Source organism: Tympanuchus pallidicinctus, unplaced genomic scaffold, assembly GCF_026119805.1.
Source record: "Tympanuchus pallidicinctus isolate F22 unplaced genomic scaffold, pur_lepc_1.0 scaffold17, whole genome shotgun sequence".
NCBI classification, from domain to species: domain Eukaryota; kingdom Metazoa; phylum Chordata; class Aves; order Galliformes; family Phasianidae; genus Tympanuchus; species Tympanuchus pallidicinctus.
In genome coordinates this window covers 401,022-415,929 of record NW_026294690.1, presented here as the reverse complement: position 1 = coordinate 415,929, position 14,908 = coordinate 401,022, and the positions used below count along the sequence as shown (strand labels likewise).

General features: G+C 51.4%; 1 protein-coding gene across 2 annotated transcripts in view; it reads left to right on the top strand.

Moving 5' to 3' along the window:
- Positions 1–4,658: 4,658 nt before the first annotated feature.
- MAPKAPK3 (MAPK activated protein kinase 3) overlaps positions 4,659–14,908 on the top strand; it is a 42,318-nt gene continuing 32,068 nt past the window's right edge. Inside the window, exons 1-2 of one of the 2 annotated variants that reach the window (XM_052678539.1) lie at positions 4,659–4,709; positions 5,105–5,427. In XM_052678539.1, coding sequence (XP_052534499.1) covers positions 5,203–5,427 — 225 coding nt within the window. In that variant the 5' untranslated portion in view covers positions 4,659–4,709; positions 5,105–5,202. Of the gene's footprint in view, positions 4,710–5,104; positions 5,428–14,908 lie in introns of those variants that run through there. The other variant, XM_052678540.1, reaches the window with a different exon arrangement.

Below are 14,908 nucleotides of genomic sequence, written 5' to 3'. Positions count from 1 at the left end.
AAAGAAAAAAAAGCGGCAGGTATAAATAGCGGCGCGGCGCCGTGATGTCAGCGCGGGGCCGGGCGGGGCCGCTCGGGGCGTTGGGCGCTCGGCTCGGCTCGGCTCGGCTCGGCTCGGCTCGGCTCGGCTCGGCTCGGCTCGGCTCGGCTCGGCTCGGCTCGGCTCGGCTCGATCCAGCTCGGAGCCTCGCGGCTGCGCTCGGCGCGCTTCGCGGAAACGCCTTTGATCCATTTCCAAGAACTTTCCAGGAACGCGAGGCCGCCGCGCCCGCCGCTGCCAATGGGCTCCGCCGCCGCCCGCCGCATGCGCGGGGCTCCGCCCGGACCGAGCGCTGCGATCCCCGCTGTGCCCCGCGTGGTGGTGCGGCTATGCAGGGGCTGCTCCGAAAGTAATGCTTCTTATTTCGTGCTGTCGGCCCGCGGAGGCGGATGGCGGTGGGATGGAGGTAGAGGTCGAACCTTTCCGCCGATATCCCGTGACGTTTCGTTGCCCTGTGACAGATGGCAGCGGAGGGGCAGTCTGACAAAATAGCGTCTTGACACTGAAGGGTGCAGGGAACGGAGGGACGGGGCTGAATGCCTCCGCGCAGAAAAAAAATGGCAACCATTGACATTGTCAACTTTGATGGAGCAGAGTGGTCACCTCTGCTGGTGCAGGTTGTTACCATGAAGACTGCTCATCATTGCCGGTGAAAATGCATAGCTAACGGTGGTGGCTGTGTTGAAATAATTGTGTTTTGTCGCTGAGAAGTTGATCTGTTAAATAGCGTTATTGTGTTCGTTGTGTTTGTTTTCTTTTCCACGAAAATAAATAGGAGGTATTACTTTCGGAGCGACCTCAAGTAAGCACTCAAAGCGGCCCCCATCTGTAGGTTTTTTTACCCAGCAAAGCCGGGCGATGCAGACCTCAGGGCCTTCTGGGCCTATCAAAGCCTTTATTTTTCAACACGTCGGCTCCATCCTCCTCCTGCCCCGGGCGTCCCCGCTGACCGGAGGCGAAGGGCCGCAGGGCGGCCACCGGGCACGGGGGGCAGCGGAGCCGGGGCCGGGCTCAGGGCGGTTCCCGCAGACTGAACGTCCCGCTCCGGCACGGAGCCGCGCTCATCCGTCCCTCCGCGTGCGGTGCCGGCACGGGCTGCGGGGAGCGGGAGGGTCCCCTCGTACCTAATGCGGCCCCTTCTACAACCTCGTGCCGAGCTGCAGCGCCGCGCCGCGCTCCCAGCCTTCGGTCTGCGCGTGGGGCCGCACCGGCGTCCGTGCGTCCCATCGGCGGCATCGGGCTCCACCTGGCGACGTCCTTCGAGCGCGGACGGCGCAGCTGGCGGAGGGGCAGAGCTGCGGGGCAGCGCGGTATCCCCACGTTGGGCGGCGGCTTTGCGCGGCCGTCCCCGGGCGCTCTGCGGCACCGCAGCACCGCCCGCTGGGCTGCGGCTCCCCGGGACTGACGGCCGCCCCTCTGCTCCCGCGCTGGGATCTCTTTCGGTGAGAGATTAATTCACTGTGCTCCACTGCAGAAGAAAATGAAGCACCATCTCCTGGTGACAGATGAAAGGATTTATGATGCTTTTGATTTTTGGTACTTCTAAGGAAAAGCAAAAACAACAGTTTGCTTTTCTTCTCTCTGCTGAAATGGGAATCGTAGAATCATAGAATGGCCTGGGTTGGAAGGGACCCCAAGGATCATCAAGTTCCAATCCCTCTGCTGCAGGCAGGACCACGAGCCTCCAGATCTAATACTAGAGCAGGGTGCCCAGGGCCCCATCCAACCTGCCCACATTGTGCCCAGGTGTCCCTCTGCAAGTGCCCTGTGGCCTGAAACACCCCCAGCAAGTGCCTGTAACACAGCTGCTGGCATTCAGTGCAGCTCTCAGATCCACTGCATCTCCCTGCAGTGCTGTGAGGACAGAGTGCTGAGGACCCCCAGGCATCAGGGCACGGTGTGGTGTAGGATATGGGTGGCCTGGATACAGCAGTGGGTTTGGAGCTAGGATTTGTAACTTACAGAAACCTTATTATGACTTCCTCTCTTTTCTCTCCTTTTTATTTTTTTCTGTTTGTTTTGTTTTGCTTTGCTGAGTCTGAGGCAAACACCTGCAGAGCAGAACTGAAGGAAAGGTGCATGGGCCGCGTTTCAGAGTGCAGCACACACCACAGTCCAACCTAGAGGTCATACAGCAGCTTCCATTTCCTGCTGTGCATCACCAGAGCTTCCTGCAGAGCTTCCCTTCCTGCCACGGCACAGACACAGCACTTTCTGAAGAACTTCCTTAGAAAAGCAGAAAGGATGCTGCGGCCTCACAGTCCTGTCCCCACTTCCAGGCTGACAGACAGAGCAGCCTCTGCCGGGGACATCTGTATAATGCAGCCGGGGGAGGCAATGTTTCAGAAGAATGCGTCACTGCATTTTCAGTTGCTGGTGGCATTTTCTTTATTGCAGTCAATACTGATTTCCTCGAGACACTGCTGTGTGAGGACCGACCCCGGCCCAATGCCTTTTGTCTGAGATAAACTCAGATGACTGCAGCATGCGGGTAGGTATCATTCTCCCAAAGCATGCCATCCCCAGGGATTTGGAGATCCCAGATTTCCCAGCTCTTCACCTGACAGCAAACTGAGATGTTTCATTTCACTTTATTTTTGTTGAGAAATGAGATATTTCACAGTCTGAACTGGCTTTGACACCTGATATTGCTGACACTGAATTGCTGCGGTGTAGGAAAAAGGCAGCATAAAATCCTGATGAGATGGCCAAAATTAACTTTAATCATCCAAAGTAGTGGTATTTGAGCCATAAAGCTCTCTCTGTGTGGAGTGAGTAGCTGTGATACCAGGAGCAGCAACCCCAGCTGTGTGCTGGCTGGAACACTGAGGTGGCTGCTGCCCCACTGCTCAGTGCAAGATTGGGGCCTCAAGATCAGGGAAAGTCCCAGACCAATCCCTGGCTTGGGATTTTCCCTGATAAACTCTGCTTCTACTGTGGGGCAAGGCAGACAAGCTACTGAATTCCCTCTCAAAATAAGGGTGGGTTTGTTTGTTTGGTGTGTGTGTGTATGGTAACTGTTGAGTCACGGCCTGAACCACTGACTGGGCACCTGGGAAAGGATCCGGTCAGCCCTGGGAGCACAGGTGAAGGCACAGCATTCACAGCATTACACAGCAGTGTAATAGGAAGGGGTGGAGCCTGCACCTCTCTTATACCTCACTGAAGGGCTGATGGCTCTGGGGAAGGATCTGTGGTTGGAGATTCTTCCTTAGTGGTCTTTTCTGTGAGCCTGGGTCTTTGGAGGTGGGTGAGCATCTTTACTTCTTTGAAATTCCATCCACGCTACTCCCTTTGTTGTTACACTCCTCTGTTGTCCTTCCATGGCATTAATCTTTCTGATTGTAACAGTGTGTCATTGCTGTTGGGTACTTTTGGAAAAAACAGGATTAATATTTAACGTGCAGTTTTAGGGATTTTTGTGAGGATGATAAAATTTAGTGCCACAGTGCGGTCCTAGTGTGTAACAATACTGTGGTTGTTTTTAACTTCAAAAAGCAAACATCCATAAATAAATAATATTTTCCTTCTGATTGGAAGCTGTCCCTGGCACTGCCAGTCCTGGGAGGTACAGCAGGGGGAACTGGGATCCTTCCCTCCAGAGGAGGCTCAGGGGAGACTTCAGACATCTCCCTGAATGGAGGTTGTAGTGAGGTGGGGGTCAGCCTCTTCTCCCAGTTAACAGTGATGGGACAAGAGGGGGCAGCCTCAAGTTGTGCCAGAGGAGGCCCCCACTGGATATGAGGAAGAGCTTCTGCAAAAGAGTGGTTGAGCTCTGGCACATCTGGGGGAGTCAGCATCTGTGGAGGTGTTCCAGAACTGTGGGGATGTGGCGCTGAGGGATATAGGTAGGTGGGGGGGGGGTGGATGGTGGGGCTTGGTGATCTTAGAGGTATTTGCCAATCATAATGATTCCGGGGTGTAATGCTTCTCCCTAGCACAGCGGTACATCTTGTGCCCAGACAACCTACCCCAGCTATAAAATGACCACAAGAAGGAAGGGAATGTATTTGCTCGCTCTGCCTCAGCTGTGGCCATTTTTGCAGCGAGGCCCCTGGGCCGGGGCTGCAAAGGCTTTGTCAGAGTTTCAGGTGGGTGAAGTCAGCAGGGGCCCTTATCGGCCGGCCCCGTACGGTTCATCCGCGCACGGAGGACGCGGCGCCGCCGGCCGTGCCCGGCCCCGTCAGTGCCTCCGGAGCGCGACGAGCCCCGCGCCGTGCGCTGCCGCGGCCGCTCCTCTGGGCACCGCCGCACGGGCGCGCTGCGGCACCACCCGCGGCCGTCACGGCAGCCGCGTCTCCCGCCGCTTCTTTCTCTTGCTTCCGTCCCCCTTCCCCCTCATTTTTGGTTTGTTTTTGTTTGTTTGTATTTTTCCCACCTTCTTCGTACTTCATCAGCTGCCGCTGCCCCCCGCGAGCCGCGGAGCGCTCTGGGCGGGCACCGCCGCCGCCCGCGAGTGCCTCAGGTCGCCTCCACAAAGCACAACCCCCAGCCCGACTCCCGGTCCCCCCAGGGCCGAGCCGACGCCCGCCCGCGGTGCTCCCTTCGGGCCGGGGCCTCCCCTTGGCGCGGGGGGCGGTGCGCACCTGCCCGGGGCGGACCCAGGCAGCGCCCGCCCTCCGGGACGCCGCGCCGGGAAGCGTCGGCCGGGGCCGCGCCGCCACGGGCAGGTAACGTCCTCCGGCGGGCCCCGGGCCGTGTCACCCCGCGGGGCGGGACGAGAGCCGGTCTGGGGCGCGGCGCCCCTCGCGTCTCCTTTCCCCCAACCTCGCCCCGCCGAGGGCCGCAGGTGGGGGCTGCTGTCACGGCGCTGGATGCGGGGAGGCCGCCGGGGGTTATCGCTGCGGGACCGTCTGCGCTGAGCGCGGGGCTCCGCCGAGGACTTTGGTCCGAGCTTCGGCAGGGGCGCATGCTGTGGCGGGGCAGAAAGTTCTGGGTGCGGGCTGGGAGCTGCGGGGCGGGGGCTGAGCGCTCCACGAGCGCCTCTCCGCCGCTGCTGGCGGCCCGCGGAGGGCGGCGGGCGGCTCGCTCATGGCGTTGGGCGCTGACCCCCGTTTGTGTCCAGGACTCGATGGCGAGCGCTGCGTGAGCCGGCTGAGCGCGCTGGGACGGAGCGCGGGGTCGCCCGGTGGGCGTCGCGGTGGCCGCGAGCTGCCGCCTGCTATGGAAGGCGATGGAGGAGAGCGGGAATCCCAGCCCGAGAGCCACGTGGAGAGCAGGAGCGGCGTGAAGCCTGTGCCCGGGGGAGCGGCCCACGTCAAGCTAGAGATAAAGAAACACGCCGTCACGGATGACTACAAGCTGTCCAAGCGGGTGCTGGGGTTAGGAATCAACGGCAAAGTACTGGAGTGCTTCCACAAGGAGACGGGGCAGAAGTGTGCTCTGAAGGTATGTGGGCTGTTCCCTTTTACCTTGGGGCTTTGGAGGCTGCGGTTCACTTAACTCCCTGTTACGCTCCTGGTTTGCCGTTGACGTTTCACAAGGAGAGCTGCGTGGTGAGGGATCCCAGCTTGGAGATGCTCGCAATGCTTACAGGATAGCAGCCCACCCGTGAGTCTGTCCCAGAATATTTCACGTGAGTGCTGAGGAGAACGTTACCAGTGGCAAAAGCCTCGTTTGTATTTAAGAGATAAAGCAGGGAAGAGAACATCTGGGTGTGTGCTGTGAGGGAGCATGCTGCATTCTGAATGGATGTGTTATGCAACACTGGGGAAGGAAGCTACTTTGGGTCTCTGTAATTCAATAGGCCCAAACTGGGAAGGGTTTAGCTACTCATTGCTCTTTAGGCTGTCTTCCCTCTGAAGACCTTCTGCAGGGCCCTGCTCTTTGTTGCAGGTGCAAGACTTTGGAAGGATCCCTCTTGTTGGAAGGGGTGCTTCCCCTTTCCTCTGTTCTCTTTATCTTTGCAATCTGTTTCCTGAAGGGCACCGCCTGGGCGTGCACAGGTAATGTCAGCACTGGCGAGTAGCTGTGAACTGGAAATGAGGATTTGTAGTGATAAACACGAGTTAAGAACACAGACCGTTAACTCGGGAACATTAAACTCACTTGCCTTTTAGCCTGTAACCTCGAGGTTTTCTTGATGATATTAGAGCATGTGGTTAAAAACCCAACAAAAAATAACTGGCCCAAATGCAAACCAGGTTGGTGCTGTACAACAGGACTGAAAACAGCTGAAGGAAATGCTGTGAGAACGATGTGGGAGTGTTGCTGAGTTCTTGCTGGAGCTTACCTGATTAGTGAAGTTGTTTTTGGGGTGCATTTCTATTTCTTAAGCCTCGATCTGCATCTGGTAGCAGCAGGATGGCAGCTGGAAGCCAAGGGCTGTGCGTGGCCTTACTTCAGTCACTTGAGAGCTGCTGTGCGGCACAGTCCTTGCGGCAGAGGTTGAAAGTACCTGGTGGCTTTGTCTATTAAAAAAATAATAATAATTTGAACAGATGAACTAGAAAAACTTGTCATAACGTGCTGATTAATGGCCGTGTTTCCATTGCTCTCATTTATCTTTATCACTGTTTCTGTGTTCTCTGCACATAGCTGACTCACAGGAGTTTATCGTGGAGGAAACTAGAAGTTCTGGCAAACAGAGTGAGCAGTGCTGGGGCTTTGCACCTGCCTGGGGTTTGTGGCTCTGAGGTGCGATTCCTCATTTGGTTCCTCCTGCCTAAATATTCTGCACCAAGTGAGTTAAATTGAGGTGCTATCAACGTGATTTCCATGCTCGGGGTGCTGTGATGAGGGGTAGCATGCCTTCTGTTAATACAGAAGCTGTTTTATTCTGTTAGAAGAGTTCAGTGGATTTTCTATTTGGTCTACGCCATTCAGAGGTTTTATGGAAGTATTTTAAGATAGAAATTTCCATTTGGGAGCACAATCCAATGGAAATAGGGGTGTTCCACAGCCAATTCCACAGCTCTGGAATCAGAGGAAATATGTTCCCATTCAGTACAGTGCTTTAGTTTGGTGCTCAGAGCTGGGGAGGGGGAGAGGAGGAGCAAAGCTGCAGTGCTGGGCAGAGAGGAGGAATCTGTACCAAGTCCTCTGATGCTGGCTTCCATTTAGCACAGACTGAGTTGGCCATTGTTGTTGTTTTGTTTTCATAACTTTTAAAAGATATGGAAAGCCACAGCACACGCTTCCATTGCCAAGCAGGGGCTTTGTCAGTGATGTTCAATACTGTGCTGAGATGGTTATGTGAGCATCGTGCTCCCAGCTGTGCCATGTGTGTGCTTTCCTTCCAAAATGGGCAGAAATATTAAGATCCTTAGGAGTTCTCTGGGAATTTAAATGGCAGATAATATTTCACCGTGTACATGTATGTATTTCTCACTGTTGTGAGCTTAAGTGCTGGAAAAAAAAGTTAAATATGCCATTAAGTAATATTGCCAGCAGTCCGTAGAGAACCTGCTATTCTCTCCAAAGATGGTCTAATGAGAAGATTACCCAACAAGGAAGGATAAAACTTTCCTTGGATAATTGGAAATCACTTGGTTAATTGAAAAGGACATAAAATCTTTTTTGTAGACCTGGATGAAGGCTTTCGGAGAAGTTTGCCCATTGTTTTTTGTGAAACCTCGACAGGGCCGTAGCGTTCCCCAGCACCAGGTAGGACTTCACAGCACATCATCTGGTCAGAACACTTACTAAATTAAAAAGAAAACTTGGAAAAATGGCTTTTCGGAGGCAACTTTTGTGTGTGTTTGTGTGTAGGGATGGCAGGGCCATGGTGCTCCGGCCTTGCCACTGCTTGTGCCAATGGGTGCGCTGACATCCAGCTGCAGGAATGGGAAGTGAAGGTTGCTGCAGCCTGATCTCTTGGGTGGAGAGAATGGACAGACTGGGCTGCAAGTTGAGCAGGAGGGGGAAAAAAACATACTGGGTGATTTTCTTCATTCATTCCCTGGAGGCTGTTTGTGCAGTCTCCATTGGTATCTGTATTTGTGGATAAATAGTTCAGCAGCTCCTGCTGCTGGAGATGGAGCATGATAGTCTGTTCCCCTTCACACCACGCTTGTCCATTAAAGCTTCTGACTTGGCAGATGGCACTGCTTTCTGCCTGCAGGTTTTCTTTTACATGGGAACAAAGCCAGCGCAGCCGGGATCTGGATAGAAATTACTCAATGGAAGGAATTTTAACTGAGGTACTTGAGAGGAAAGAGCTCAAACAGGCAAAAATGTTCCTTCCCAGAGCCATGTGTCAGTCCAGCTCTACACGCTGTAATGGGAGCTCCCTGTTGTCAGCTTTCATCTGTGCCCATAATCAGAGCTAGTTAGAATGTCGGTAATCACTTTAATGCAGAAAAATTCAGGACAGCCTCTCAGAGATCCTGCAGGGCTGTGGTTGTGTTCCTGCAGTATTCCATGGCTCGGCATTGAGATTTGCTACGCATTTTTAAAATGTGTTGTCAGCTTTGTTCTGTTAGACTGAAATGCCACACACATTGCTGTCCTGCTGCAGAAAACCTAAGCTAGTTACTGTCACAGGCACAGGGACGTTTTGGCTGAGCAGTGCTGTTTCCAAACAGAGCGCGCTGTGCTTCGCAAGGGCAGGAGCATAAACAAAGCGGGTCTGCAGGACCAGGAATGGCCTTCCAGAGGGCAGCTGCATTTGTGTCTCTTCCTTGCAACTAGAAAACATCAAGTCTCTTTCCATCGCCGATCCAGAAATGGCAGCCAAATGAAATGTAGTCACCTTTATTTCTAGCTTTCCTTTGCCAGCCTTCTCCTTTCTGTTCACTTTATCTTGTGGGGTTACACAGTGTAACCTCTGCTGCTTTACTGCTGTCCCCAGCCTGAGAGTTCTATGCTGTTCATCCCTCTGGCCGAGACCCCAGTGGTGGGCTGCCTGCCTGCATCACTGCAGCTCCTGTCACTTGTCTTCCCGTGAAGAACATCCAGTGCTTCATTCTGTTCCTTCACTTCTTTATCTTTATTTGTACAAAGTCATGCCAGGCAGTGTCAAAGTAATATTTCAACGCGTCTGACCTACCTTATTTTAAAGAAAGGTGGTAGAGAGGGCTCTGACAGAGTCGGGATCAAGAAGGGAGAGCTGGAGACTGTTCTGCTGCTGGAGCATTGGCATATTCTGCATCTGCCCTTTCCAGGGTTTGGTGGATGGTTCAGGATGTGAAACGTTGTATGTTGTTGGCATGCTATTCAGCTTCAGTAAACACATGTTGCTGCCTTCCAGAGGAAGAAAAGGAAGGACTGCCTGGACACAGCAGCAAAACAAAGGTCTTTGGGGCTTCAGGAAAACAAAGTACATTGTTTCAGGAGAACTCTCACGAATAACAGTAACAGTTGCAGAAGGGCCTGTTCCCCAATATAGTGTGCAAACCAGGCGCTGTGAGGGCCTTGCAGTCATCTGAGGCTTTCAGGCTAAGGTACAGCGTGTAGGAGCAGACCTGCTGGCTCATGGCTCTTATCCTCTAGGACAAACAGCAGCGAGTGAAGCAGTGACCTGCCTCGTGGAAAATGCCTGTGCTGGTGAGTGCCAGCTATAGCATGTGTGATTGGCTGATTTGAAGGCAAATAGGGGAAGCCCACTCATTAAACAAAACAAAAAGCGAACGCAAAAATGAACAGGCTCTTTGTCTTTAAGCTTCAAGGAACTTTTAGTGAATGATATAAATGATGATAATAGAGTAGGAGTCTCTACTACAATCCGCGTGAGTATCAGCATAATGTTGTAGTCAGGCAAGAATTGGTAACAGAAATTTAGCATGAGATCGTTATCACGCACAGGGTTGTACAGAGGGCTGTGTGTCTGCTTTCCAGAGTGGAATTGCTATGGAAGGTTATAGCTGTTCTGCATCACCTTAATTTCATTTAGTCTTGGGCTGTGTTTCTGCCTCTTACTCAATTTTCCTGCTCCTGATTAAGTTAAATAGCTCTGCATCACGTAAGTTAATTGCTGGATTATCTGTTTTCAGCTTGCATCCCCTGAAGTCAGCTCAGGGTTGCTCACTAACAGGAGACTTCACAGTCAAAGTATTTGTTTTGCAAGTTACTGTAATAACTGGTACTTCTAAAACACCCCACTCATTGCCTCAAACAAGATGATCAAGGAAGAGAATGCAGAGACTGAGAAGGCAGTGCACATAGGGAAAGTGGAAGTTATTTTAGGCTGATTGATTTTTAGAATGGGAAATGTTAACAAGCATCTTGGATGCTATGGATTGCATTTTTAGAGGAGAAAATTATGCCACATCCTTCTTTTTAGAACAAGGAATGCTGTACTAAGCTACAGCTGTGACGGGAATTCAGGAGAGCCAAGTGCAACTGTTGGTTAGGCTTTGTGTGGGGTGCAGGAGCTCTTGCTTTGCAGGAGTGATGGTGTATTTCAGGAGGAAGCTAGCATGCTAAGTGACATTTTCTGTAGTTCCCTCTTACCTACCATGTTTCCTGCAGCCTATTTATACTGGTTTATCTCATGCTACAGTAAATTCAGCGTCAGTAACACAGCTGAGTATGACTAATAAACTCCAGGAGCTATGTGTTGGTAGATCAAAGACAGATATGGTGTAGAATATGAGTTCAGAAAAGTTCCTGTTGAATGGCAGTCCCCAGTGTATGGAGGAGTACCTAAAACATGGATAGCATGAGACTGGGCCTCAAATCTTATCCTTTGGTGCCAATCTTGGTAGGCATTACGTAAACATGCATAAAATACCTAAAATAACATTCAGTTGATTAAAAAGTGGGTCAGTGCTGCTGCAGGAATTGTTTTTAAACCAGTGAGTCATCCAAGGCTTGAGCCTTTCAGGCCTGAATCTTTCTGTGCTTTGGGGCCAGAATGGCACCTTCCAGAGGGCCAGCTGGACTCGAGATTTTAGAAAAGGTAGTCATCACCGATTTAGTAGGATAATCTTCCATTCTTGACTGCTCTTTTTCCTTATTTGAAAAACAGCAAATGCTTTTTTTTTTTTTTTTTTTTTAATGTATGTATGTGTTCTGTCTGAAACAATTAAAACCTTGTGTAGTAAATTCCTCCCAGGTTCAATAGCAGTTCATTAAGCCTACGGAGTTCAAGCTGAAGGGTAAATGCTATAAAACCATTAAACCATCCCATGAAACAAATGACATTGTCACCGCTTTGCACAGGCAGTGCTGTCTTCCCATCGACTAGCAAGCTGGCACAAGTTGCACCCCAACTTGTGTAGCAGCAAAGTCCTGGCAGGTCCAGGTGCATTCCCTGCCTTCACCCCAAAGATCTGAGTCGTCGTAGGTATGTGCCTTATTTCTGGTGGGAAGAAAGTGCTGAAAGGCAGAGTGTGTGCATGTGGTGATCAGGCAGCACTTATTGCTGGGCTTGGTGCCCCTCTTTGTTTCTGTCTCTTCCCTTTAGAGTCTAAATCTTCCTGTTCCACTTAACTAAAAGAAAACCTTGCTGATTCATGCCAGCTAGGGGTCTCATTACAGGTAACTGGATTTTGTGTAACTGGAGGTCATCCTCCCCCTTTACTCTGCCCTGGTAAGACCTCATCTGGAGCACTGCGTCCAGTTCTGGGCTCCCCAGTACAAAAAAGGCAGAGATCTCTTGGAAAGAGTCCAGCGGAGGGCCACAAAGATGGTGAAGGGCCTGGAGCATCTCTCTTATGAAGAAAGGCTGAGTGAACTGGGTCTGTTCTGCCTTGAGAAAAGGAGACTGAGAGGGGACCTGATCCAGGTCTATAAATATCTAAGGTGTGGGGGGCAGAGTGGCGAGGCCAGACTGTTTTCAGTGGTGAGTGGAGACAGGACAAGGGGAAACGGCCGGAAACTGCAGCATAGGAAGTTCCGCACAAATGTGCGCCAGAAGTGAGGTGACGGAGCACTGGAACAGGCTGCCCAGGGAGGTGGTGGAGTCTCCTTCTCTGGAGATGTTCCAGACCTGCCTGGATGCCTACCTGTGCGACCTGGTGTAGGGAACCTGCTTTGGCAGGGGGGCTGGACTCGATGATCTCTGGAGGTCCCTTCCAACCCCTACAATTCTGTGATTCTGTGATTTTGTAAATTAACTTTATTGCAAGGGAACTATTAGGAAGAGTTGTAAAGTTCATCTACCAGTCAGGTGTGTTTCAGCCTCATTGAATTATGGTAATACCATCAGTATCTTCTACAATTTGGAAAGGACTAAGACCTCTCCTGAATGTCATGGCTCACACACCTCTTTTCCCTTGGTATGTTTTTATCCATAGATGCTACACTCAGTGTCAGAGCAGCTGTGTCTGACAGTGAGCTACTTGTGGTAGCCTGCTGTCAGCTAAGTCTCAGCAGAAAAAAAGAATATCTTCATCCTGTGTTAAACTCACAGGCAGCACGGGGAAGAAAGATGTCTTGTCATTGGGAACAAGAGCCAGTGTGAAACTGAGATACTTGTTCAAGGAATCTTTTGGATGTGAAGGCTGTTCTGTGCTCACTTCTTCACTGTACATGGTGATTTAGAAAGGAAAAAAGGATTATTTAATTTCACAGTCATACATAAAATGTTGCATCCCCAAATGACTTTGCAGTACTATTTGCTGGACACTGGAAAAGTTCCTGTTTCTTGTATGATACACGCGTTTCCTCATTAAGGAGTTTTCCACGTTAAGTATCTTTTTACAACACTGGATTTTAAGATTGTGGGTGACATTCCAAAAGATCCACTGCAGCAGGATTGTCTGAGCCATGTGCTCTGTGGATCATGTACTGCAAGAAGGTCTCATGCATGGGAAGGGGATGGCAGCATGGAAGGAACAACGTGGTTACTCACTCAGAAACCGTGAGAACTCCCCATTGCTGCCAGTGAGAGCTGGCGGCCTGGGCTGTCTGGATCGGGGCGTAAGAAATTGTGTGGATTGTGGTATTTTGCACAAACTTCCTAAGTATTTAAGATGATTCAAAGCTCCCTAAATGAGATTAAGCTGCAATGCTCCAGCTTTTTAATGCCGACGGGGGAGAGAAGTCTTGCTCTGCATATAAATCATGCATGGCCTCCTTGCTCCTGAGTCCTTGCAGTGTGTGATGTTTTGGTCTGAAGCTTTCCTGACCCGTTTTAAGAGGAAAAGCAAATAATAAAATCATGTAAAATTAAATTTCTTCCCAGAAGCATCGGTTTGCCAAATTGCTTAAAAAAAGCAATGAAATAAGCCATCCCGAGCGTGCCGTCTTTGCTGAGTGATTTCAGACGCTCGGGCTGAGGAGCCAATCTCATTCAAGTCTCACCGTTCACAGGCCTTAAATCTTGCTGTTCCAGCTCTGGCTCTTCTCCATGGGCCTTTTCCCAGGGTGGTTTTCTCTCGAGGCTGCTGCTACATGTGACAGCCTCAGGGCTGAGGGCAGATCTGTGGGCTGTGCTAAGGGAGAGCTCTGAAAAACCCTTTTGTTTGTCCTTTTTAGGGGGGTTTGGTTTTTTTTTTTCTTGTTGTTGTGTTTTTTTGTTTTTTGAACAGCTTTTCTCAAATAGGTAAACTGGAAGTGTCAGGGCAGGGGTGACTCGTGCTGTTTGTGCGTGGAGCTTTCTGTGTGGTGAAATTTTGGCCAGGGAGAGCAGTTTGCCAAGGCGTGAGTCAGCAGGGTGCAGGGATTTGTAACTGCGGCTGGTTTCTACTCTGCTGGGAACTGGATTGGGCTTGGTTTTGTTTTCAGAGGAGAGCAGCTCAGTCTCCCTGAGGCCTTGGGACCAAACCAGCCCTGTGTTTTGGGGATGGAGCCCTTCCATCCAGCCCATGCACAGTGTTCTGAGGCCTGGCGCTCGGCACTGCCAGCATCCTCCTTGCTGCTGGTTCCAACGGTGAGAAATACCATCCCTCCTTGGGGTACTTGGTGAAAAATCAAGCGTCTTGTTGTTAAGGATGGATTTCTCTCAGGGCCTGATTCCGTCCCCCTAAGTGGCTTTTCTCCTCAATGTGGCTTTGTGACGAGCAGCCTGGTTGCCACAGTAACAGGGCTGCTGCCACCAGGGATGTCCCTGCTCCAGGCAGAGGGCCCTGCTGCTGCCGTGCCGCAGCACAACGTCCCCTTTGTAGCCGCACAGAGCGGAGGCTTTGTGGTCAGCTCTGCTCCCCACTTCCAGTCCAAGGGACTGATGGCCGCTCTGTGCCTGAGAGCTTCCTGCCCTTCTGCTCGCCCTTCTGCTTTGCCCAGCCATGGGAAGCCAAAAGAAGGCCTGCTCCAGTTTGGGGTTTTCTGAGGCACCCACCCCTTAGATGCAGTCATTCCTACTGCACCTGAAAAATTGTGTTGTGAGGATGCTCAGTGGGCTGGAGCACCTCTCCCGCATGGACAGGCTGAGGGAGCTGGGGGTGTTCAGCGTGGAGAAGAGGAAGCTCCAGGAAGACCTCACTGCAGCCTTTCAGTACTTGAAAGTACTTATAAAGAGTTGAGAGAGTGGCCTTTTTCCACTAAGACAAGGGGAAGTGGTTTATACTAAAAGAGGGGAGATATTAGATAGAAATTCTTCACTCAGAGAGCGTTGAGGTGCTGGCAGTGCTGCCTGGAGCTTTGGGTGCCATCCCTGGAGGTGCCCAGGCCATGCAGGGGCCCCGGGCAGCCTCAGTTAGGGGGAGGCAGACCATGTCCGAGATGGGGCTGGGAGGTCCCTTCCAACCTAACTGTGCTGTGATTCTATGCAGCTTCCTTGTCCAGAAGGCATTTCACTGCTTGCCATGTGTTGCTGCAGTAGGTGTATGGAATCCTCCAAACTAAGCACAGGGAGGTGTAGCCTTGCTCTTAGCCCTTAGCAGAGCCTTTCACTTGCATAAGAGTTTCATGTAAGGTGTGTCTTCCTGGACAAGTTGTTCTTGTCTAAACTAGGGTGTAAATGTAAAGTGCAAGAGGTTTTTCACAGTGCCTATTCATATTCCAATCTTTTTTTTTCCTCTTGTGAGGGCTGGAGAACACTTCT